This window comes from Oryctolagus cuniculus, chromosome 2 (assembly GCF_051225735.1).
Source record: "Oryctolagus cuniculus isolate XC-2025 breed Fujian yellow rabbit chromosome 2, ASM5122573v1, whole genome shotgun sequence".
Lineage (NCBI taxonomy): Eukaryota > Metazoa > Chordata > Mammalia > Lagomorpha > Leporidae > Oryctolagus > Oryctolagus cuniculus.
Window position 1 is genome coordinate 103,607,811 of NC_142868.1, and position 27,695 is coordinate 103,635,505.

General features: G+C 37.6%; 1 protein-coding gene across 4 annotated transcripts in view; it reads left to right on the forward strand.

Annotated features, from left to right (window-relative positions):
• Positions 1–27,695, forward strand: part of ARMC3 (armadillo repeat containing 3) — a 96,856-nt gene that overhangs the window by 10,312 nt on the left and 58,849 nt on the right. For all 4 annotated transcript variants that reach the window (XM_051834347.3, XM_051834369.3, XM_051834379.3 and 1 more), the window contains 4 exons: positions 8,923–9,040; positions 21,641–21,766; positions 26,752–26,820; positions 27,070–27,245. In XM_051834347.3, the coding sequence (XP_051690307.3) occupies positions 8,923–9,040; positions 21,641–21,766; positions 26,752–26,820; positions 27,070–27,245 (489 nt within the window). The remainder of the gene's footprint in view (positions 1–8,922; positions 9,041–21,640; positions 21,767–26,751; positions 26,821–27,069; positions 27,246–27,695) is intronic.

Genomic DNA, 27,695 nt, shown 5'->3' on the forward strand with positions numbered 1-27,695 from the left:
CTGAATCTATGTATTGCTCTAGGTAAATAGACATCGTTTTTTTTTTTTTTTTTTGTTTTTTGTTTTTTTTTGACAGGTAGAGTTAGTGAGAGAGAGAGAGAGAGAGAGAGGTCCTCTGTCCGTTGGTTCACCCCCCAAATATCTGCTACAGCCGGCGCACTGCGCCAATCCGAAGCCAGGAGTCAGGTGCTTCCTCCTGGTCTCCCATGTGGGTGCAGGGCCCAAGCACTTGGGCCATCCTCCACTGCACTCCCGGGCCACAGCAGAGAGCTGGCCTGGAAGAAGAGCAACCGGGACAGAATCTGGCGCCCCAAACCGGGACTAGAACCCAGGGTGCCGGCGCCGCAGGAGGAGGATTAGCCTAGTGAGCTACGGTGCCGGCGGTAAATAGACATCTTAATGACATTAATTTTTTGAATCCATGAACAGGAAATATCTGTCCATTTTTTTGTATGCTTGCTGATTTCTTTCATCATTTTCAAAAATTTTCTTTGTAAATATCTTTCACTTTCTTAGTAAATTTATTTCTAAATATTTGATAATTTGGGGGCTATTGTGAGTTTTCTTTTTGATTTCTCTATCTATGAGTTCATCTCTAGCATATAAAAAAGTTACTGGTTTTGGTATGTGTATTTTGTAACCAGGAACTTTATTTAATTGATTTATTAGTTCTAACAGCTTTTTGGTGGAGTGTTTAGGTTTTTCCATGTACAATATCATATTATCTATAAACATGGACATTTTAACTTCATTTTTTCTAATTTTCATGTCCTTTATTTTTTTCTACACCAAATTTCTTTTTTCTAATACTTCCAGAAGTATATTGAATAAGAGTGGTGAAAGTGGACATCCTTTTCTTGTTCCAGATCTGAAAAGAAATATTTCAGCTTTTCTCCACTCAGTGTAAAACTGGCTGTTAGTTTTTCATGTATAGGCTTTATAATTTTGAGGTATGTTCTTTCCATATCTAATTTGTGGAAGATTTTAATCATGAAGGGATGCTGAATCCTATATAATGCTTTTTCTGCATCTATTGAGATGATCATGAGTTTTTGTTCATTTTGCCGATGTTATTTATGACATTTATTGACTTGCTAATATTGAAACCCCTTGAATCTTGGATAAATCTCACTTGAATGTGATATATGATTTTTATGATGTGATTTTGTTTTTTTTCACTATTTTATTGAGAGTTTGCATCTGTGTTCATCAAGGATATAGGTCTGTTGTGATATTTTTGTGTTGTGCCTCTATTTTTGGTGTCAAACTGATGCTGGCCTCATAGAGAGTTTTGTTCAGTGTTTTAGAATAGTTCAAGAAGTTTGGAGTTGGTCCCTCTTTAAATGTTTTGTAAAATTCAGTAGTAGAGCCATCAGGTTCTACAAATTGACTTGATGGAAGACATTTAAATACTGTTTCAGTATCATTGCTTATTGTGGGTTGCTTAGGTTGTCTATATCTTCTTGATATAATCTGTGATTATTTTCATCCAGAAATTTATCCATTTCTTTGAAGCTTTCCAGTGTATTTCTATACAGTTTATCGTTGTGCTTAACTATGATCCTTTATATTTCAGTGTGTCAATTGTAATGTCTTCTTTTTCAACCCTAATTTTATTCTTTTAAGTTTTTATGTTTTTCTTTGTTAGTCTGGCTAAAGTTTTGTCTCTTTTGTTTATCTTCTCAAACTACCAGCTTTTTTGTTTTGTTGATCTTTTATAATTTTGTAGCTTCAACTTCATTTATTTTTATCGTATTTTCTTGCATCACATTGAGTTTCCTTACAGTCACTATTTTGAATTCTATTTCTGGCATTTCATAAGTTTCTTTCATATAAGAATCTAATTCTTGGGCCGGTGCTGTGGCACAGTGGGTTAATACCGTGGCCTGAGGTGCTGGCATCCCATATGGGTGCCAGTTCAAGACCTGGCTGCTCCACTTCTAATTCAGCTCTTTGCTATGGCTTGGGAAATCAATAGAAGATGGCCCAAGTCCTTGGGCCCCTGCACCCACATGGGAGACCCAGAAGAAGCTCCTGGCTCCTGGCTTCAGATTGGTGCAGCTCCAGCCACTGCGGCCAATTGGGGAGTGAACCATCAGATGGAAGACCTCAGACCTCTCTCTCTCTCTCTCTGCCTCTCTTTTCTGTGTAACTCTGACTTTAAAATAAATAAATAATTTTTTTTAAAAAAAGAATCTAATTCTGGAGAACTATTGTATTGTTTTGGAGGTGTCATGCTACCTTGTTTCTTCATGTATCCTTTGTTGGCATCTACACAGCTGGTGTAATAGTCCCTTTTTATTTATGGAGTAGGTTTATTGAAAAAGAGTGTATGGTTTTGATGGAATGAAGGGTATCACTTGACTTGTTGCTTTGGCTTTGGTTCTAGATAATCTTAGAAATTTAACCTCTGAATGATTACTGTTTACATTAATTAATGCCAGCCATGTCTGTAAGTGACAGCATTTTGTAAGGGTAGAAGTGTGACTTTGAGGTGACTGTGAGCTTCCTTGCATTTGTATCTTCAGTCCCCTCAGAGTTTGGTATCAGTTACAAAAAAAAAAAAAAAACAAAAAACAAACAAACAAACAAAAAAAAAACCAGTGATTGTGATAGCCAGGGTCTTATGCTTGGTGTTGAGGTACACAGAGGGGACTGTCCTTTTGTCCCCCCAGCAAGCCTGGTCGATGCTGGGACTGGTGGCACCAATAACTATGGCTCTAGTTCTGTGTGATGTGGACCACACATTCCTCAGGCCCTACTGGGAGACAGCAACTGTTCTGGGGCTTATAACATCAACAGCCCTAGTCCTAGGACTAGGAGATGTAAACCAAACTCTGTTATAGTCCCACAGGTGATGGCAAGGTATACAGGAGATTTCGCACTGGCAGGTATGGGTCTGGAAAGGTGGAATGCAGGCAGGCTCATCCTTAGGTCCCACCAGGTAGATTCTAGTGTGTTTGAGGATATTAGTATTTCTGGCGTTGCAGGGCACAGTGGGGTCATTACCCAGATTTCCGAGGGTTGGAACCAGGTGATGGGAGGCAGAGTGATGCAAGTGAATGTGGATTGCTCCAAAGACTATAATACCGTCCACAGGTCTCACAAGCAATACAAAAATGTTGGTAGGGTTTGTGCCTGGGGCTGCCAGCACCATGAGCTAGGCGATGCAGAGGTAACTTGTTCAGATTGGATCCGTATTTTTTATGTGTTGGTGCTGGTGCTAGCCACAAGAAGCTGAGGGCAATTTGATCACATAGAGTTTGTGAGCACCGCTCCCGCATTTATGCCCAAAATTCTCACAGTTGTAGAATGCATGGGGTCTGCTCTCCACCCTGTAAGTTACTCTGACTCTGGTTCTGGTTGCTTCTGGTATCAGTGGATTAGAGATACGTTGCTTGACTACTGAGTCTTGTGTTTTGCCAAGTAGTCACTCAGACCCGTCAACTCCCCAGGCTGGAATTAAAATCAGTGGGGGACTGAAGATTTCCCCCTCAGTTAAAGCTGCCAGTGGATGGGAATGCAACAACTTTCTTTCTATATTGACTTGAAAGATGGCTTCTCTCAGCCATGCAGCCAGCCACAGCAGTATGTCTGTCCTCTTTTTGTTGCTGTCCCCTGAATCTTTGTTCTGTTCTGTCATTTCTTCACTGAAAATTTCTATCAGTCAGTCTCTCAGACTCCTGGCCCTTCCTTTGTTTTTTTTCATTCTTTTTGCAGCTAAGGCCTGTGCATCTTCTCACTACTCAGGCATCTTGGATCCTCTTGTGTTCTCATCTTGAGCATATTTTTGTAAACTTATATCTGAGAATATCATTGATTTCTATGCCACTGCATAGAAATTTAATTTAAACTTGTGTTATTATATAAATAACACTTAGGGGCATTTTCTTCCTAAAAATTAACTTTTTTAATCATTATATCTATCTTTTTGTCTGCTAATATCATTAGTCCAATAAATGCATTGTGTTCTATCTAACATTGACATAGGGAGTGTAGCTTCTTATGATTAGCGTTTGCATGATTTGTTTCATTTCCTTGTTTTATTTTTAATCTACATGTATGTCTCTATTAAATGAGGTTTCTTGTAGATAGCTTATAATTGAATGTTTATTTTATTCATTTTGATCTTTTTACAAGAATGTTAGATCATTTGTATCTAATGTAGTTATTTATATGGTAGAATTTTGGATCAACCATCATGCCATTTTAATTTTTTAAATTTGTAAATAGTTTTTAATTACTATAGCAATTGTATATATTTATGGATTATAATGTAGCATTTTGATATATGTATATAGTAGGTAATGATAACATAAGAATAATTGGCATATTTATCACCTCAGACATTTATCAGATATTTAACACCTCAGACATTTATCAGATATTTAACACCTCTTTATTTTGGAAAGATTAAAAAACCTATTTTCTATTTTGAAATATTCAACTATTTGTTGTCAAACCAGAATTATCCTGGTGTGCTGCAGAACATTAGAAGTTATTCTCTTATCCAACAGTATCCCTGCACTCATTAACCATCCTCTATCCATCCCCGTTCCCCTGTAACCTTCCCAAGCTATGGTAATCATTATTCAATTCCCTAATTATTTGAGGTCAATTTTATTTTCCTTATATAAGTGAGAAAATGGTATTTGTCTTTCTGTGCCTGACTTATTTCATGTAATATAAATTCATCCAAGATGTTGCTGTAAATGACAGAAATGTATTGTTTTCATAAATATTTCACTTTGGATATATACGTTTTTCTTTGTCCCTTTATCTGTGTATGGACACCTAGCTTGATTATATATCTTGACTGTTATGAAGAGTGTGGCCATAAACATTTTAGTGCAGATGTCTCTTCAACATATTGATTTTATCTCCTTTGTATACATTTGTATATATACCCAATAGTGAGACTGATGGATTATATGATAGCTCTTTTTTTGTTCTTTGATAAACTTTCAAGCTGTGTTATATCAGCATCTCACCAAGAGTGTATGACAGTCACCCTGTGTCTGTATAATTATCTGCATTTTTCAAGTATTGTCTTTTGATAATAACCATTGTAACAGTGGTGAAGTGGTTTATTGTGGTTTGATCAGTATTTAATGATTAATAATACTGAATTTTGTTTCATATACTTCTGGCCATTTGTATGGCCACTTTTTGAAGAACATTTGTTATTTTTCAAAAAGATGTATTTATTTATTAGAAAGTCAGAGCTACACAGAGAGAGGGAATGACACAGAAAGAGAGAGAGAAAGAGATCTTCCATCCCCAAATGGCCACAAAAGCCCAGGACTGGGCAGGACCAAAGCCAGGAGCCCAGGCTTCTTGCAGGTGTCCTGTGTGGGTGCAGGGACCCAAGGACTTAGGCCATCCTCTGCTATTTTCCCAGGTGCATTAAAAGGGAGTTAGACTGGAAGTGGAGCAGCCAAGACATGAACTTGTGCCCATATGGGATGCTGACATCAAAGGTGGTGGGCCTTATCTGCTATGTTTCAGAGCTGGCCTCCATTAACATATGATGTATTTTAATTGGATGATTTTTTTTTCTTTGCAGTTGATTGAATTCCTTATATATTCTGAAAGTGATCAAATTTGAATGAATACCTTGCTGGTATTTTTTTTTTTTTGCATTTTGTAGGCTATCTCTTCACTATGTTGAATGTTTTCTTTTTTGCTCAGAAGTTTTTAGTTTGATGTATTTCTCAAATTTTATTTTTGTTGCCTGGGATTTTGGGGGTTACATAAAAAAAAAATCCCTGCTCAGGCCAATGTTATGAAGTATTTTTCCTATATTTTCTTCAGGTAATTTCAAAATCCCTGGTCATACATTTATGTCTTTGATCCATTTTGAGTGATTTTTATATATTTTGGGAGATAGAGATGTGGTTTTTTTCTTCATATGGATGTTCAGCTTTCCAGCACTATTATTGAAGGAATTTTCCTTTCTCCAAAGCATATACCTATGTTGTTTGTTAAAAATCAGTTGGTTGTAAATACATAGATTTTTATTGATATTGTTTATTCTGTGCCATTGGAACACGTGTCTGTTTTTATGCTAGTACCATGCTGTTTTGCTTACTATATTGTGTAATATGTTTCAAAGTCATGTATTGCAATACCTTTAGCATGCTTCTTGTTCAGGATTCACTATGGCTATTTGAAGTATTGTATGGTTCCATCCATATGGATTTTTGTCATATTCTATAATTCTATAAAGAATGTGATTGCTATTTTGAGAGGAGGTGCATTTAATCTGTAGTTTTTTTTAGGTATTGTGGATGGTTTAACAATATTCTCATAATCCATGAACATGGAATGCCTTCCCTTTTTCATGTCATCTTGAATTTCTTTAATTGATGTTTTGTAAGTTTTATTTTATAGATCTTCATTTCCTTATTAAATTTATTCTTAGTTATTTTTGTAGCTATTGTGAATGAGATTGCTTTCTTCATTTACTTCTCAGCAATTTCATTTTTTGGTGTATTCAAAAGCTATCAGTGTTTGTATATTAATTTTATGCACTGTGACCTACTGAATTACTTTATCAATCCTAACAGATTACTCGTGATGCCCTTAGATTTCTTTATACATAATATAAAACCATGTTTTCTGCAAATGGGGTAATTTTGCCTCCTTCTTTCATAGTCCTGATCAAAGAGGAAGTAACTCCAGTGTTTCCCAACTTGGGCTGTAGGTTTGTCATGTATAGCTCTTAATGTGTCGAGATACTTTTCCTCTATATTTAACCTTTGAGGGTTTTTTGTCACAAAGGGATATTAAATTCTACCCAATGCCTTTTCCATATCTATTGAGCTGATCATAAGTTTTTTTTGTCTTTCATTCTATTGACATAATATGTTATGCTTAACATTATATGTGTGCTGAAGTATGTTCACAGTGCTGGGATAAATTCTACTTGAACATGGTATGATGTTTGCAGGATTTATTTATTTATTTATTTGAAAGGCATAGCTACAGAAAGAAGTAGACACAGAGAGATCATGCATCTGCAGGTCCATTCCTCAAATGGCCACAACGGCTGAGGCTGGACCAGGCCAAAGACAGTAACCTGAAACTTCATCCAGGTCTCTCATTTGGGTGGCAAGGGCCCAAGCACTTGGACCATCTTCTGTTTTTTCCCAGGCACTTTAGCAGGGAACTGAATCATAAGCAGAGCATAGGGGACTTGAACTGCACTCATATGAGAAGCCATCATTACAGATGGCAGCTTAACCTGCTGCACCACAGCACAAGCCCCAGTATGTTTTTATACATATATACAGATATATATGTATATATATAATATATATTTTAAATATATATATTTTTAAGTGCTGGTGTTAGTATGCTAGTATTTCTTTGAAAATTTTTGCATATATATTCATTAAGAAAAGAGATTATAATTTTTTTATTGTATCTTTGTCTGGTTTTAGTATCAGGGTAATGCTAATCTCATACAATGAATTTGGAAAGTTTCCTTTCATTTCAATGTTCTGTAGGATAATTTGAGAAGAATTGGAATTAGATCTTTAAAAGTTTGGCAAAGAAATGAACAATGAAGCAATGTGGCCCATGGATTTTCTTAGCTGGGAGAGTTTTTGTTACTAATTGAATCTCATTTGTTAATGGCATGCTCATGTTTTCTAGGTTATTTGTGTCCATAAACATATCCATTTCTTCTAGGACTTCCATTTTGTTAGTATATAATAATATATATATAATATATAATAATAATAATCATAATAATGCTATCCATTTCTGTGTTATTGTTTATAATATTTTTTCATCTCTGATTTCATTTGTTTTTTTCTCTTTTTCCCTTTAGTCTAGCTAAAGATTTGTTTATCTTATATTTTCAAAAACAGAACTTTGTTTCATTCATCTTTTGTATTTTTTTCATCTCTATTTCATTCATTTCTTCTCTGATCTTTTTTTTTTCCCTACCAATTTTGGGTTTGGTTTGTTCATGCTCTTTTAGTTCCTTGAGCTGCATAATTAAGTTGTTTATCTGAAATCTTTCCTTTTTTGGATGTAGTCATTTATTGCTATAACTTCCCTGTTAGTACTATTTTTACTCTATCCAAAAGATTTTGTTATCTTGTGTATTCACTTTCATTTTTTTCAAGAATTTGTTTGAATTCTTATCTATTTTCATTTTATTTGAAAGGCAGAAAACATATAGTATAATAGTTTGTTTTTGCCCTAGCCACAGAAAGCCTTATGTGTTTTTTATTGTTCATTTTAGTTACACATGAATTTTCCAGGTTTCATAGCAAGACACCAGTTTCCTTAGACTCCTATACTTTTTGTTATATTATAATTTCCCCTATTCAAGACGTTATCCTATTTTACTTTTTGTTACATGCTTTTTCTATTGCATTTTCATCACTACACAAACATAAATCCAGCCTTCCCAGAAAGTCTATGGGTTAGAAAGAAAGCGTTGATTATTGAGATTGTCAGAGCATCAAAACATGGTGTACATACAGGTACTCAAGGATTCGTGAGTATTGACTAAGGATTATAAGACCATATATAATTTATCAGCACCTGTTCTGTGCCAATGTGCTAAGTGCTTTATACATATGATCTGTGTATTAGTGTTCCCATTGTATAGAAAAAAGAAAATGACATTCCAGGAGCTTTTGAGTGTTTTGTTTGATTCCACATGGCTAACTTGAAAAACTGGATTTTTTTTTTTTGGAATCCAAAACATTTTACTCTTCAAATAATACTCCAGAAATTATGGGACTACCAATTGTTTTTCCTATCACTTATATTTTTCAGGAAGAAACTTTACAGTACATTTATTGCACAATTACATCACTTTTCTCAATATTATTCTCTGAGTTTTAAGACACCATTGATAAGCTCATATGTGAATCTGATACTTTTCTTTCTTCATTTCAGTTTGATCCATTAACGATAGAAAGCAAAAATGCAGCAACTGTGGTGTTGATGCTTAACTCTCCAGAAGAAGAAATTTTGGCTAAAGCATGTGAAGCCATTTATAAATTTGCTTTAAAAGGTTTGCATTTTTTTCTTTCTTTTTCATTGGTTTCTTAAAAATCACTATATTCTCCCTTATTTCTTGTCAGATGAAGTTTTTCAGGCAACCAGAATATTTGATGCATTCCTAAAAGTAACGTATCTTCCTAAGTGCCTAACTGAATCTTAAAGAATAATTGAGCAAGCAGTTAGAATAGTCATGGTGAAGGTTGCATCACAGTTTGACTATCACATGCCCTAAAAGAACTCACAGTCGTCAAGTGTGGAATAATTTGAGAAAGCAAATAAATGGTGTTTGATTATAACCCAAGTAGGAAATAAATATACACAAGTCCACAATGATGTAAATAAATGATTGGATAAGTAAATAAATGGAAGAAAAAGGCAAATTTCCCACACAGAAGGATTTCAGATAGAGGAGAATCTAAAGAATCTATAAATAAAATATGACTTCTCACTCTCCAGGCATTTATTGAACTTAGTGCCTTCTTTCCAAAGAATATAATACAGAGGTGAGGAAGCATATTTTATAATCGATAAACCTAACAAATACTGCCACAGTTAGGTAATCAAAATTAACATCATTATTGATAGCTCATGATGATAATATGTTCCCTTGATATAATGTAATGAAAATGGCACTTTATTTCTGAATTATTTTCCCCAAAACCTATAACTCCAGTCTAATCATGATAAACACAAAATCAGACAAATTCCAACGGGGAACCTTTTTATAAAATACCTAGTGCAAAGTCATCAAAACTGTCATGGCAATATAAAACAAGACAGGACTGAGAGACTCTCATAGTCAAGAGGAGTTAAGGAGATATGATTATAAAGTGACATGGGGAACCTGTAATTCCTGGAACAAAAAGAAGAAATTAAAACTAGGAAATCCAGGGGCCAGCACCGTGGCTCACTTGGTTAATCCTCCGCCTGCGGCGCCGGCATCCCACATGGGTGCCGGGTTCTAGTCCCGCTTGCTCCTCTTCCAGTCCAGCTCTCTGCTGTGGCTCGAGAGGGTACTTAGGGTGACCCAAGTGCTTGGGCCCTGCACCCGCGTGGGAGACCAGGAAGAAGCACCTGGCTCCTGGCTTCAGATCGGCACTGTGCCGGCGGTAGTGGCCATTTGGGGAGTGAACTAACAGGAGGAAGACCTTTCTCTGTCTCTCTCTCTCTCACTGTCTATAACTCTACCTGTCAAAAAAAAAAAAAACAAAAAAAACAACCAGCAAATCCAAGCAGGTATTGACTTTAGCTAATAATGATAATGTACCAATATCAGTGTATCAATTGAAGATATCTACTATACTAAATCCAAATGTTAATAGTAAGATAAACTGGATCTGAGATATTTGGGATGAACTATCTTTGTATTTCATCTTTGAAATGGAAATTGCAAAAAATAGTTCATTTAAAGTTATAAATGTTCATTAATTGTTTAGAAATATATGGTATGATTATATTTTAGTTTATTGCAAAAGGTTAAAAATTATACTTCTATTATATTGCATGATATTTTAATATACGATATTTGAGGAGAGTTTATTGCATCTTGATATTCTTATCAAAACTTTAGTTTTCAAACTAAATAGGAACAATTTGACTTTAAAGAAATTATACTTTGCACATATTTTGTGACTTGAATGACAGGGAAAAAATCATTCCGTAAGCAAATGGCACAGTTCTCGAGTGGCTTTGTCACTCTGGTCAACACTGAGATGCATACAAAAGCCACAGCGTTTCTGGAAAGTATGGTTTGGTTTCAGAGGACAGTTCTTGGTCAGATTTCAGGGAGATGTTGAATTACGCCTGTATGGCAGGCTGGATCACATTCAGCCTTATACTCACAAAGCTATCATTTGTCATCCAGCTGTCATATGTACTTAATTATGCGTTATTGCTTTTGTATGACAAGAGGTAAAGAAATAAGAATATATTTCATGTTAAATCCATACAAAATAATTTTAAGTTTGGTGTTTTATACAATCAAGTTTTTTTAAATTTTTTAAAAGATAACTGTTGAAGGGGAATCTGAGATGTTGAGTAGGGAAATGCTGCACTGACCTTAGCCACAGAAATATGCCATTAAAATGAAGAACCACATTCCTGGAGGACTTACTGAAAGAAATTTTCAGTGGAGAAGTGATAGAACAAAACAGAAACTATGGGGGAAGCAAAGAGAGAGAACAGATGCAACACCATGACCAGCTGCTGCTGCCAGCCACCCCTGTGTCTATGCAACTGGCTCCTCGCTGGGAAATGCCTTAGTGCTGGGATAAGGTAGGAAGATGCCACAGCTCTTAGCACCAGCAGGTCTAACTGCAGAATTTCACAGTCTCCACTGATTTTAGGGAGTCGAGTAGGGGGTCTGAGTAACTAAGTGGCTCTGAAAACAGAAGCGTTTGCCTCCCTCCTACCCCATGCCCTAACACAGCATAAAACACAGTTTGTTCCGGTGGAGTCATTATCTATTCTGAGTCAGGGGACAGCAAGCAGTTTCACTTCTACCATAAGCCACCAGAGCCAGAAGGGCACTTTCCAGGCTAGAGAACAAACCTCTGCACTCTGCAACTGCAGGAATTCTGGGCATACACTCTGGAGCTTCACTCATTCTGTGTGATACGGGGGGGAGGGGGGTCCCCTGGGCTTCTTACTACACAACCTGCGGACATTTAGTCAGCACTTCCTGGAGCACAGTGCTGGGAGCCCCATGCAAAATCCCAGTGTCACCTTTGCATGCCACAGGGGAACTGAGGAAAGTTCCAACTATGCCTTGCAGGATTGGGACTGCTGATGTTGATATTATAATCCCTGGAGTAACTTGCAACCTGTAACTAGCTGAGAGAGGGCAGACACCATTTTGGACATACGTAACAGCTGCCTCAGCTTGTGCCTGCATGCCCAACAACCAGCTAAGAGGAGATACCTGAGTGTGGCTGGGAGAATTGAGAGGGAACTGAATGCTCATGACTATGCACTGAGATGGACTGTAAAAGCACTGTGGCTGTGTGAAAGGGTGCAGGGTGTGGCTGGATCTCTGAGCAGTCTCTGGGTGGCTCCACACACACTCCCTGATTGCCTGGTGAGTCATTGCTGCAGGATCTATGCTCACACAAAGGACTGCACAAATCCTTTGTGTAGTTCTTGTGGCAGCACAGATGAATATTAAACCCACTGGGGCTAGTGCCTGGGTACTGGTCTCCTTGGAGGAGAGGAGATGAGCCTAAGACTACATAAACAAAGCTGATAAAATCCTCCCCTCTGATAAAACAAACAATAGATTTACCATGCCCAACTTGGGCGTCACCTTGGACAGTCCCCTCACAATGTGCACTGAGCAGAGCTCCCGGGCCACATCCAGCACACACCTCTGAGTATTCACTGAAAGAGCAGAAATTCCATTAAGCTACAGAGGCATAAAAAGCTAAAAGCCATAAAAGCCATCACGGGGAAAAAGAAAAAAAAAAAAAGTATCTCCACAAGTGCCCCAAAATAAACACAGAAACTCAAGACACAGAATAAGGAAGACAATGCAATGCCTCAAAGGAACACAACAACACTATTACTAGAATGTGAAGATGACGAGATTGAAGAAATGCCAGAAACAATTCAAAAAATTGATTGTGGGATTACCTAGAAGTAATCAGAAACAAATCCGTGATTTAAAGCAATGCATACATAACATGGATGAAAATTTTTCCCATGAAATAGAGATTTTAAAGAGAAACCAAAGTGAAATATTGAAAATGAAGAATTCAATACATCAAAAAATGTGGTGTAAAGCTTTAAAAACAGACTCAGTGGGGCATAAGAAAAAATATCTGACCTAGAAGATAAATCACTGGAAATTTTACAGTAGGGAAAAAAAAGAAATTCGAATGCTAAAAAATGGTGTTGGAGATTTATGGGATACTATCAAATGATTCAACATAGGAACATAGGAACAATTGGAACATAGGAGTTCCAATTCTTTTCAAATTATTCAAAACAATTGAAAGGGAGGGAATCCTCCCAAACTCCTTCTATGGAACCTAAATACTAAACTTGAAAAATATATAATGGAGAAAGAGAACTACAGATCAATTTCCCTGATGAACATAGACAGAAAAATCGAACACACATCAGAAATATTATTGACCTGGATCAAGTGGGATTTATCGTTGGTATGCAGGGATGGTTCAACATTCACAAATCAATAAATGTGATACATAATGTTAACAAATTGAGGAACAAAAACCATATGATAATCTCAATTAATGCAGAGAAAGCATTTAATAAAATACAAAATCCTTTCATAATGTCAACTTTTAAGTAAATTGGGTATAGGTAAAACATTCCTCAACAGAATCAAGGCAATTTATGACAAACCCACAGTCAGCATCCTATTGAATGGGGAAAACTTGGAAGCATTCCTACTGAGATGCAGAACCAGACAAGAATACACACTGTCACCATTGCTATTTAGTATAGTCCTGAAAGTTTTATCCAGAGACATTGGGCAAGAAAAACAAATTAAAGGAATACAAATTAGGAAGGAAGAAGTCAAACTAACCCTATTTGCACATAACAGGATTCTATAGGGGATTCAAAATACTCCACTAAGCTACTATTGAAACTCATAAAGAGTATATGTATATGCAGACAATGCCACAACTGAGAAAGAACTTTTAAGATCAATCCCACTCACAATAGGTGCAAAAAATCAAATACCTTGGAGTAAATTGAATCAAGCATGTCAAAGATCTCTACAATGAGAATTACAATACATTACAGAAAGAAATAGAAGATACCAAAAGGTAGAAGAATCTTTCATGTTCATGGATTAGAAGAATCAGTATCATCAAAATGTCCATATTGCACAAAGCAATTTACAGATCCAGTGTGATACTGATCAAAATACCAAAGACGTTCTTCTGAGATGTAGAAAAAATGATGCTGAAATTCATGTGGAAACACAGGAGACCCTGTTCCAGGAGAATAGATAACCTAATCTTATACAACAAAAACAAAGCTGGAGGCATCACAATACCAGATTTCAAGACATACTGCAGGGCATTTGTAATGAAAACAGCCTGGTACTGGTATAGAAACAGATGGATAGATCAACAGAAAATAATAAAATTTCCAGAAATCAACCCATGCATCTACAGCCAATTTATCTTTGACAAAGGAACTAAAACCAATCCCTGGAGCAAGGATATTCTCTTCAACAAATAGTGCAGGGATAACTGGATCTCTGCATGCAGAAGTATGAAACAAGACCCTTATGTTACACCTTACTCAAAAATCCACTCAAACTGGATCAAAAACTTAAATCTGTGGCCCAGTATCACCAACTATGAGAAAACATTGGGGAAACCCTGTAAGACATTGGCATAAGCAAAGAGTTCTTGGAAAAGACCCCAGAGGTACAGGCAAGCAAAGCCAAAATTAACTAATGAGATTACATAAGCCGAAAAGCTTTTGCACTGCAAAAGAAACACTCAGCAAAGTGAAGAAGCAACTGAAAGAATGGGAGGAATTATTTGCAAACTATGCAACTGATAAAGGATTGATCTCCATAATATAAAAAGAGCTCCAGAAACTCAACAACAACAAAGCAAACAATCCAATTAAGAAATGGGCAAAGTACTTAAATAGGCATTTTTCAAAAGAGGAAATCCAAATGGCCAACATACCAGTGAAAAAATTTCCAGAATCACTAGACATCAGGTAAATGTCAACCAAAACCACAATGAGGTTTCACCTCATGCCCATAAGAATGGCTTCCATACAGAAATCAACTAACAAATGCAGGCAGGGATGTGGGGAAAAAAAAAAAAAACTTTAATCCATTGTTGGTGGGAATGTAAACTCATGCAACCACTGTGGAAGAAGTATGGAAATACCTCAGAAGTATGGAAATACCATATGACCCAACCATCCCAATCCTGAGAATATACCCAAGTAAATGAAATCAGCAGAAGAAAGAGTTATCTGTACCCCCATGTTTATTGCAGCTCAGTTCATAATAACTAATATATGGAATCAACCCAAATGTCTTTCAACTGAAGACTGGAAAAAATTATGGGATATATACACCATGAGATACTACATGGCAATAAAAAATGAAATCCTGTCGTTTGCAACAAAATGCATGCAACTGGAAAACATTATACTCCGTGAAGAAACCCAGTCCCAAAAAAGCAAATATTGTATGTTCTACTTGATCTCTGGTAAATAATAGAGTACCTAAAAGATGATTTATAGAAGGGAAATTGACACTTTGAGTTGCAATAACTTTTAACAACCCTTGTCTCAATTGTTGAGGAACAGGTTTTTTTCACACTATTATTTTAAACACTTTTACTTAGTATATGGTTATTCTTATGTGTATAAAGTTAATTGAAAATACATCTTAGTAAAAAAATAAGAATGGGAATAGGAGAGAGATGAGGAAGAAGCTTGGGAGTGCTTGTGCAAGGGTGGGTAGAGTGGGAAGAATCACTATGTTCCAAAAGTAGTAGTTATGAAATGCATGAAGTCCGTATGCCTTAAATAAAAGGTTTCTAGAGAAAAAATTTTTAGAAGGCTTTTATTTAATGCATACAAATTTTTTTATCTGACAGGTACAGTTATAGAAAGTGTGAGAGAGAGAGAGACAGAGAGAATTGGTTCACTCCCCAAATGGCCGCCACGGCCGGCGCTGCACCAATCCGAAGCCAGGAGCCAGGTGATTCTTCCTGGTCTCCCATGTGGGTGCAGGAGCCCAAGCACTTGGGCCATCCTCCACTGACCTCCCAGGCCACAGCAAAGAGCTGGACTGGAAGAGGAGCAAGCGGGACTAGAACCCGGCGCCCATATGGGATGCCGGCGTCACAGGCAGAGCCACAGCACCAAGTGAGCCATGGCGCCGACCCCAAATGAATACTAATTTCATATGTACAGCTTTTTTTTTTTTTTTTGACAGGCAGAGTGGACAGTGAGAGAGAGAGAGACAGAGAGAAAAGTCTTCCTTTGCCGTTGGTTCACCCTCCAATGGCCGCCGCGGCTGGCGCGCTGCGGCCGGCGTACCACGCTGATCCGATGGCAGGAGCCAGGTGCTTCCTCCTGGTCTCCCATGGGGTGCAGGGCCCAAGCACTTGGGCCATCCTCCACTGCACTCCCTGGCCACAGCAGAGAGCTGGCCTGGAAGAGAGGCAACCGGGACAGAATCCGGCGCCCCGACCGGGACTAGAACCCGGTGTGCCGGCGCCGCAAGGCAGAGGATTAGCCTAGTGAGCCACGGCGCCAGCCATATGTACAGCTTTTAAGAATATAGTGGTTCTTCCTCCCATTCCCGCCCTCCCATCCCACCTCCTACTCCCTCTCTTATTCCATTTTCCATTAAGATTCCTTTTCAATTGACTTTATATACAGATCAGCTTTATACTAAATAAAGATTTCAACAGTTTGCACCCACACAGACACACAAAGTCTAAAGCACAGTTTGAAGACAAGTTTTACCCTTAATTCTTATAGTACACCACATTAAGGACAGAGGTCCAACATGGGGAGTAAGTGAACAGTGACTCCTGCTGTTGATTTAACAATTAACATTCTTTTTTTTGACGTCAGTGACCACATGAGCTGCCAAGGCTATGGAAGCCTTTTGAATCCACAAACTCTGTCGGTATTTATATAGGGCCATATACAAAGTGGAAGTTATCTCCTCCCTTCAGAGAAAAGTAGATCCTTTGATGGCCCCTTCTTTCCATTGGGATCTCATTCATAGAGAGCTTTCATGCAGAACAGTTTTTGCCACTATATCTTGGCTTTCCATGCCTGAAATGTTCTCATGGGATTTTCAGCCAGTTCTGAATTCCTTAGGGACTGATTCTGAAGTCAGAGTGATGTTTAGGTCGTTTGTCATTCTATGAGTCTGCTGTGTGGACTACTTCCCATGTTGAAACTTTCTCTCCTTTGTAATTCTATCTTTTGTTATTACCAGACACTTGGTCTTATTTATGTGATCCCTTTGACTTTTAATTCTATGTATATGATCAATTTCACACTTAATATGATCACTTTATCACATAAGATGGGATTAGTACTACTGGGGAAAAATTTTAAAAATAAATAAATGTGAATAAGAAAATAAGATTCAGCATGATAAATAACTTTCTAAAATTAGGTATAAAAAGAGCATACATCAACATTATAAAGGCTATGTAAAACAAACCCACAGCCAGTATCATACTAAGTGGGAAAATCTGAAAGCATTTCCTCTCAGATATGTAACAAGACAAATATTAGCAATAGTAAAACAAAAATTAGCTAAAGCAAGTAGGGAGGAGAAAGAAATTAAAAAAGTCACAAAAATTGGAAATGATGCAGTCAAAACATCCATCCATCCATGTTTGTAGATGATATGATTTGTACATGGAAAAATCTAAACCCTCAATTGATAATCCAATTCAGAAATACAAAATTGACTTTAAAATATAGTATTTTTACAGACCAATAATGATTTTGCTAAAAAGAAATCCCATTCTCAATAGCTAGAAAGATTAAATATTTAGGAATAAATTTAATAAAAAGGTAAAAAATCTCTACAATGAAAATTATAAAATAATGATGAAGGAAATTATCCAGGACACAAAAAAATTCTTTGTTCATTGATTGAATAATTTAATTTTGTTAAAATATTCACACTATCTAAGGAATCTACAGATTCAACGTCATCCCTATAAAACTACCAATAACATTCTCACAGAATTAGAAAAAAAATCATTAACTTCACATAGAACCACCAAAACCCCAGAATAGCCACAGCAATCCTGAAAAAAATATTAAAAGTTGCAGGCATCACAATATTTCATTTCAAATCATGTTATAAAGGCAAAATAATCAAAACAACATGGTACTGGCATAATAATGAACACATATATCAATGCAACAATGTATTTCTAGACAACCTAGAAATAGTCCATGTAGATACAGCCAACTGAACTTTGACATGGGTATAAAGAACATAAATTAGGAAAAAAAAATCTTTCCAACAAATCGTGCTTGCAAAACCGTATATGCATATGGAAAAGAATGAAGTTATGCCTCCATCTCTCACCATATACAAATATCAATGCAAGATGGGTCAAAGACATAAATGTAAGACCTGAAACTATGAAATTTCTGGAATAAAACATAAAGGAAACGTTTCAAAAGAGTAGTGTAGGGAATAATTTTTTGGATAACTCCCCAAAGCTGCAGGCAACAAAGCAAAAGTAAACAGATAGTATTATATCGGCTGAGAAGTTTCTGACAATGAGGGAGATAGAGAGAAGACATCTGACTGAATGGTAGAAAATATTTCTCTGACAAAGGATACATAGGATCTATATTGATAATATATATCAGAACTAAAGCCGGCGCCGTGGCTCAATAGGCTAATCCTCCACCTTGCGGCGCCGGCACACCGGGTTCTAGTCCCGGTTGGGGCGCCGGATTCTGTCCCGGTTGCCCCTCTTCCAGGCCAGCTCTCTGCTGTGGCCAGGGAGTGCAGTGGAGGATGGCCCAGGTGCTTGGGCCCTGCACCCCATGGGAGACCAGGAAAAGCACCTGGCTCCTGGCTCCTGCCAGGATCAGCGCGGTGCGCCGGCTGCAGCGGCGGCCATTGGAGGGTGAACCAGCGGCAAAGGAAGACCTTTCTCTCTCTGTCTCTCTCTCTCACTGTCCACTCTGCCTGTCAAAAAAAAAAAAAAAAAAAAAAAAAAAAAAAAAAAAAAAAAAGATAATATATATCAGAACTAAAAAAAAAAAAAAAAAAAAAACTTCGGTAACAGTTTACAAACCCAGTTAAGAAATGGGAAAAAGACCTGAATAAACAGTTCTCAAAAGAAGAAATATAGATGGTCAACAGATATATGAAAAAAATGTTCAGTTTCACTAGTCAGGAGGGAAATGCAAACAAAACCACACCACACTGAGAACCACCACACCCTTGTTAGAATGGCTATTCTAATGGAAATTCAGAAATGCTAGTTACAATGTGGATACAGGAGAAGTCTTATATACATTGGTAGGAATATAAATTAATATAGCCACTATGGAAATTTTTTTTGAAAGCCAGAAATAAAAATGTCCAAAAGAGATGGAATCACTATATCAAAGAGATACCTGCTCCACCAATAATGAACATTATTGCAGCAGCATTCTCAATAGCTAAGATATGGAATGAACCAAGGCATCCATCATCAGATGAGTGAATAAAAAGAATATGGTATATATACACAATAGAATATTAGCCAAAAAATAATGAAATCCTGTCATTTGTAGCACAATGAATGGAATTGGAGGATATCGTGTTAATTGAAATTAACCAGATACAGAAAGACAAATAAGACATGTTCTCTCTCACTTGGGAAAGCTAAGAAAAACTCAATCTGACACAAAATAGTGATTACTAGAGGCTGAAATCTAGGCCTTTAACAGAACTCAAGTAAAATGCAAATATTACTGAAGATTTGAGACGAGAGTTTGTAATTTTCAGCAATACATGCTTCAACATGTTCATGTCCTTGTGTACAACTTTACTAAATGCAGGCACATCTTGTGTCACATATAAAGAGTTGTAACTCTTTTCAGTTACAATTTGGGACATGCTCAATCGGACTTCCCTCAAATGGTGGAGTTAGAAATGTGCCAGGGGATTCCAATACAATCCCATCAAGGTTGCATGTACCAATGCCATCTCACTAGTCCAAGTGATCAATTTTTGTTCACAATTGATCACACTGATAGGTCTAAGAGTCAAAGGGATCACATAAACAAGACTAGTGTCTGCAAATACTAACTGATAGAATAAAAAAGGGAGAGAACGATCCAACATGGGAAGTGGGATACACAGCAGACTCATAGAATGGCAGATGTCCTAAACAGCACTCTGGCCTCAGAATCAGCCCTTAAGGCCTTCAGATCTGGCTGAAGACCCCATGAGAGTATTTTAGGCATGGAAAGCCAAGAAACTCTGGAAAAAAAAAACTAAATGAAAGATCTCTGCGAGTGAGATCCCAGTAGAAAGAATGGGCCATCAAAGAAGGAGGTACCTTTCTCTGAAGGGAGGAGAGAACTTCCACTTTGACTATGACCTTGTCTAAATAAGATCAAAGTCAGCGAACTCAAGAGGCTTCCATAGCCTTGGAAACTCATGACTAGAGCCTAGGGAGATTTCTAACACCATAAACAAGAGTGTCAAATTGTTAAGTCAACAGCAGGAGTCACCGTGTACTTACTCCTCATGTGGGATCTCTGTCCTTAATGTGTTGTCCAATGTGAATTAACGCTATAACTAGTACTCAAACAGTATTTTACACTTTATGTTCTGTGTGGTGCAAACTGATGAAATCTTTACTTAATATATACTAAATCGATCTTCTGTATATAAAGATAATTGAAAATGAATCTTGATGTGATTGGAATGGGAGAGGGAGCAGGAGATGGGAGGGGTGAGGGTGGGAGGGAAGTTATGGGGGGGGGAAGCCATTGTAATCCATAAACTGTACTTTGGAAAATTATATTTACTAAATAAAAGTGTTTATAATAAAAAAAAGAGTTGTAACTCAATTTAGTGAAAAATGAGTCCCCCACACCCTCCACAAGAAGTGTAACATGAAGTGGGATCTCTATGTGATGATAGCTTTTATGATTAATTATGCAAGCAACCATTTACTGAATGCTTATTACATGGCTGGCACTGTGCTGGCCACCAAGGATATGAGAGATTAGCGCAGACTTTGTCCTTGAAGAAAGCTAAATTAGAGTGAAGCAGGAAAATGATGGTCTAATAAAAATAAAGCAGGATAAAAACAGGTAAGATAGATTTGGATGTGGTCCCATCATTAAATAGAAACTGATGGGTCATGGGGAGGACCTCTAGGGAGATGCAGCATAAGCTTAAGACTGAAGATGAGAGAAAGCCACCTTTCACGATACCAAGGAGAAGGGAGAGAAGCAAATGTTTGGGCTACTCTGGCCTTCAGGTTGATTCTTACAGAAATAGGAGGAGAAACAAAGACGCGTGTGAAAAAAAAAGGCAATATCTTGCAACCACACAGGAAATTTAAATAGGAGGAGAAACAAAGACGCGTGTGAAAAAAAAAGGCAATATCTTGCAACCACACAGGAAATTTACATGTTACATGGCCATTGCTTCTATCACATTGAAAAAAAATTATGAATGGCTAATTGACAAAAAGAAACTGTGAGTTATTTATACCTTTCACGATTGTTTATAGCTGTTGTATATATTCCCACTAAATTCATTTTGCTCTTTACTTGTTAAACTTATTTAGTGAAGCATTAAGCCTTTTTTACTATAACATAAATTGAATATATGTTATCACTGAAACTAAAAAAAAAAGTTAGAAGGAAGGAGAAGGGTAGGAAGGAGGGAGGGAGGAAAAGAATGTCATTAACTTTCTAGACTTGTATCTACAAATCATACTGAGTCTATTTAAATAAATAAATAAATAAAAGAAGCATGAAAAAGGAAAATACAAAATAAGCAAAAAAAAAGAAAAGAAATTGGAAAGACACAAAGAGGAGTGTAGATGGAATCAATTGATATCCGTGTATGATTTAATTTTACCTGTGATATCAGGCGAAGAAAATAAAGCAACCCTCCTTGAACTTGGAGCTGTGGAACCCTTAACTAAACTGCTGATCCATGAAGACAAAATAGTAAAAAGAAATGCTACTATGATATTTGGAATCTTGACTTCTAATAGTAAGTATCAATTTTAATGGTCAATATTATATAATGCACTATCCTTCATTTAAATAAAAGATTTGTTTAACTTTATTTAAGCCAACTTTAATATAGCAAAAAATTAAATCAGCCCAAAACAGCAAATGTATGATATTTTCAAGGGGTATTTTTAAAATATAAAAATATGTAGAAATATATCCACCCAAAATCTTCTCTCAAAGTTGATGACATAATATGTACCAGCCTTACCAACTGAAAAAGCCATCATTCTCTTAAAATTGATTTTCTTTTTGAAAAATCCACTGCCTAAACATAAGTTCCCTTTTGTATATATTCCATAGGAATGGATTCCAACGTAAGGAGTCTTAATACGTGATTTTTTAAACTATAAACTATATTTTTACTTACTTGGAATGTTTCAATATGGTAGTATAATAGTATTAATTAAAGCCTAGTATTGCATATGTTAGAATATCAGTTTGGCCAAAATCATGCCAAGACACTCTCTGACTTATAAACAGGATACATTTTCTATTCATGAGTTCATTTGCCTATGTTATTAGGATAGCTTTTGAGTCACCCAAAAAAAGGTCTTGAAACTTCCAATAATTGACACTCAGTGGACATAGAATTCCACCATGAAATTCAGGCTGCTAGTAATAAACATGTGTCTCTCTACCATGGGACATGGCTAAAAAGCAGACTTCTCCCCCGCCCCCCGCAGACCATAGTCTGTTCAAACACAAGAGCAAGTTCTCTCCCCTACTTTCCGCTATTCCCACCCCAGAGACCACAGAAGCTCTGGTCCCAGTGTGATGACAGTGGGATCCTCTTATTCATTACGCTCAGAAGGAACTTTGGCATTATAGTATCTTCAGAAATGCCTATAAACAGAGGATGGGCAGAAGAACGGAAAGGGAGATTTGTGTCAGGCACAGACTCTGGGTAACAGCACTTGCAGTGTCTGGAGCAGGTAGAATTCTTTGGGGTGCTTAGGAGAAGTCTGCAATTTCGGGAGCCCTAATGGTGGCTGTGCTGTAAAGCAAGGGCTTGGGGAATATTTCTGGCAGCAGGATACTTACTATTAGAAGTCAATATTCAGCCAGCGCCGTGGCTCTCTAGACTAATCCTCCGCCTGCGGCGCCGGCACCCGGGGTTCCAGTTCCGGTTGGAGCGCTGGATTCTGTCCAGCTCTCTGCTGTGGCCCGGGAGTGCAGTGGAGGATGGCCCAGGTGCTTGGGCCCTGCACCCCATGGGAGACCAGGAGGAAGCACCTGGCTCCTGGCTCGGATCGGCACAACGCGCCGGGCCATAGCAGCCATTTGAGGGTGAACCAACGGAAGGAAGACCTTTCTCTCTGTCTCACTAACTCTGCCTGTCAAAAAAAAAGTCAAGATTCAATGTCTGTCTCTCATTCTCACTGTCACTCTCTCACTGTTGCTCTGTCACTCTGCCTTTCAAATAAGTAATTTTTTAAGAGAAAAAAACAATTTATTGTGAAGGTACTCTAGGGAGTGAAGATGCTAACAGTTCTGAAACAACTTAAAACTTTAGGTATCACACTGTTTAGAAAATGTCATCCTCCACAGGTCAGTTTCTGTTCATTAGCCATATTTGAGCATGTTCCCAGTTAAGAACGAAGGGGACCGAGATCAGTATCACATTTAAAGTGATAGAAACACATCTTGTCCATTATTTTCACTGATTTAACCTCAAGAAAAGAAAGATTGTTTGAACAATTTGGTGTCAAAAAGCAGAATGATAAATTGATCAATTGTGTCACCAACTTACAAGAGCGCCCATTGAACTGGAATCATATGATGTGGTGGATACATTTATCAGATCTGCTATTAGGCATTACTTGCCATTTGGACTAAATTCAAACCTAGAAGGGAGTTTTCATGGCACAAAGAATCCCCTGACACACTTTTAACTTGTTTGGGAAGACTGGGGTGTGGTGTCACCTGATGCTATTCATCCGAAGGAGAGCCCTGTGGCCTCTCTCTGTGGGAACCAGAGTGCAGAGTGGGATTTCTTGAGCATGTTGTCGCTTTGAAGTATCAGGAAGGTTATTTTTTATAGTATATGTGGGATGCAGGTGGAGATCTAAAGGCTCATAGTTGTTTTGAAGCATGCAAAATAGGAGACTTTGGTAGGGCCCTCATAACTATCATTCGAACAGAAATCTTAAGAGTGAAAGAGGATAGAAACAGTCTTTCTCAGAGGCTGCACTTCTGAACAGTTCACCCAAATACTTTGGAAGGTCCGAGTATATCCTACTATTATTTCTTAATCTGTGGAACTATAATACAGTTTTTAAAATGAAGTTGATTATAAAATGACATCAATCCCCTTAGAACACTACATTCCTAGAAGCTTGGTTGTTCTTTGTATTTCAAGTCAATTCACATATTGTACTGTAAATTTTGTTGGACCTCTCTTAGCCATTTTGAACAGTGACAGTGACATATCGCTGTGTCTTAGTCACAGCTGAGTATATAATCAGAAAGAATTGATCCAGAGACCATCAGATTCAGCTGCTGCAACAGTCATTTTTCCAAAATTCTGGTAGTCCCAATTATGCCTTGCAGACAAAGAAAATTGACCAAAATGAGAAACTGCAAAACTAAAAGAGCACCTTTGGGATTTTAACAAAAAAAATCATTGCCTGCACCAATATCTTTAAGTTTCCTGCCATGTTTTCTTCTAGTATTTTCAGTGTCAGATCTTACACATAGAATCAACCAAGGTGTCCAACAACAGATGAATGGATAGGGATAATGTTATATATACACAATGAAATATTAATCAACCATAATAAAGACTTACATCCTATCATTTGTAACGAAATGGATGGAGCTGGAGGAAAGTGAAATAAACAACAAACAGAAAGACAATTACCACATGTTCTTCTTTATCTGTAGAATCTGAAAACATTCATTCTCAACACAGAATGGTGATCACTGGAGGCTTGGGGAGCAGTAAGGGGGATAGAAGCAATTCGGATAATGGGCACCAAATCAATTAGCTTAAAGGAATAAGTTGGTAATGCTATTCACAATAACCTAGCATGTATTTTATGAACAAATAGCAGAAAGGAGCTGCAAGCCTCTGATCATAAAGTAATGTCAAAAAGCAGAAATGTTGATCACCATGTGGGGAATTTCAAGTGACTAGCCAAGACACGGGCATCTTGATCCGAAGAGAATGGCTATTCTCTCTGTCTCTCTCACTGTCTAACTCTATCTGTCAAATAAAAAAAAAAAAAAAGTGGGGCCGGTGCCATGGCTCACTAGGTTAATCCTCTGCCTGTGGCACCGCCATCCCATATGGGCCCCATCTTCTAGTCCCGGTTGCTCCTCTTCCAGTCCAGCTCTCTGCTGTGGCCTGGGAAGGCAGTGGAGGATGGCCCAAGTGCTTGGACCCGTGCACCCTCATGGGAGACCAGGAGGAAGCACCTGGCTCCTGGCTTTGGATTGGCGTAGTTCCGGCCGTAGCGGCCATTTGGGGGGTGAACAAGCAGGAGGAAGATTTTTCTCTCTGCCTCTCTCTCTCACTAATTCTGTCAAATAATGAAAAAAGACAGAGAGAGAGAGAGAGAGAGAGAGAGAGAGAGAGATGCTGGATAGCTCCAGCAGGAGCATTTTATTATTTAGTCTAGGGTCAACAAGTAACACAACAGTTAGGGATGTACAGCCTGACTAATCATTATAAAAGAAAAACAAACAGGCACAAGCAAGTGAGATAAGCATCATGTGACATATTTATGGTGTGAAGCGAAAGTTCAAGTTGCTCCAGGCTCATCTTCTTTGCCCTTGAATTATGACAAGGAATTTTCCTAAAAGCAATATCTAATAATAACTCAAACCTTCTGCTCCTGCAGCTGCATTCCATCTAGGAAGGTGTGCCTCCACAAGGCCTGCTTAGGCAGAAGCAGGACTGTAGCCATGTCCAATATTCAGGAGGCTATGGCCTCACTGTGAACACTACACCATGATCTGATCACACCAAAGCCAAAGAAATGCGTATTATTATTATTAATTTTAAATTTGTTTTAAAAAATAACAAAGGATCAGCCATACCTTATTTATCAGAAAAAAATTAGGTTAAGGGTTGCAAGAAAAAGTGGGGACATAACCTGTCTAGCCTTAATTGGGCTAATATAAATTGTATAAAAATGACTTTTTAAAAAGTCAATCTACTCGGCCGGCGCCGCGGCTCACTAGGCTAATCCTCCACCTTGCGGCGCCGGCACACCGGGTTCTAGTCCCGGTCGGGGTGCCAGATTCTGTCCCGGTTGCCCCTCTTCCAGGCCAGCTCTCTGCTGTGGCCAGGGAGTACAGTGGAGGATGGCCCAAGTGCTTGGGCCCTGCACCCACATGGGAGACCAGGATAAGTACCTGGCTCCTGCCATCGGATCAGCGCAGTGCACTGGCCGCAGCGCGCCAGCCGCGGCGGCCATTGGAGGGTGAACCAACTGCAAAGGAAGACCTTTCTCTCTGTCTCTCTATCTCTCTCTGTCTACTCTGCCTGTCAAAAAAAAAAAAAAAAAAGTCAATCTACTTGTTATTCAGCATTTTCTTGGCATTTCTGATAATCAAATGAAATGTAATCAAGATGTATTGGCTAAGATAATTCTTATTTGTGTTTTGTGCGAGCTCTATTACAACCAAATTAAAAGTATCCTCCCAACAAAGCAGAAAATGAATTAATATAATAAACAAGTGTTGTATCACAGTAACTTGGCTTTACTTGTAGTATTCTTGGCAGAATTCGCACTTTTATATTTATAATTTTCAGTGTTTTGAAAGGTAGTGTATCCCAGTGGTCAAGAAGTATAGAAGCTAGGAACTGTGAGGGATCAGACCTGTCTGGGAATGAAACCTGGCCTCACCACTTCCATGCTCTGTGATAATAATATTGCCTATCTCATACGGTACTGTTCAATAGACATTGCACTTATCATTAATAATCAACATCAATATTCTGTTTTTCCTGTGTAGATGATGTTAAAAAATTGTTAAGGGAGTTAGATGTCATGGATTCCGTTATTGCCCAGCTTGCTCCAGAAGGTAACTTTGAATCTTTTATGTATTTTAAAAATAGAACTTGTTTATTTTTTACATTTGATTGCATATTGAAAAGAGTTCATGAGGTAGTAATTGTGAAATCTGTCAAACTACAGCTTAGTTTTGAGTTTAGAAAATAGGTGTGCTCTAAGCAAGGTACAATTTGTAGTGTTTTGGCTTTCAAAGCATATTTCAAAAGTAGTGGTTGAATAAGTATTTCACACACTTGTCTTATTCACTTTTGGAATACAGAAGAAGTGGTTACCCATGAGTTTGCTAGTCTTTGTCTAGCAAACATGTCTGCAGAATACACTGGGAAAGTGCAAATATGTGAACATGGTGGATTAGAGCCACTTATCAGACTACTGAATAGCCCAGACCCTGATGTCCAGAAGAATTCTATTGAAAGCCTTTACAACTTGGTACAGGTAAGACTAATTCCTTAAAAAGTGTTTTTGAGAAAAACTGATGTTGGAATTTATTTCCAATTTGGAAAAAGAAACACTTAAAAATTCAACTAGTTTTGCATAATTTCTTTTTTGGTTGTTTTCTCTTTTTCTAAAATGTTTATTCTTAACTAAACATTAAAATTTTCAAATATAAACAAAGTTACAGCAACAGAATTATGAACCCAGTATACCCATTCCATCACCCAACTTCAACAACTATAAATACATGATAAGCTTGTTTCATCTACACCCTTATTCGCTGTTTCCTCAATTATTTTTAAAGATTTAGTTTATTTATTTGAAAGACAGAGTTACAGAGAGAGGTAGAGACCGAGAGAGAGGTCTTCCATCCGCTGGTTCACTCCCTAGATGGCCAAAACGGCCGGAGCTGCGCCAGTCCGAAGCCAGGAGCCAGAAGCTTCTTCTGGG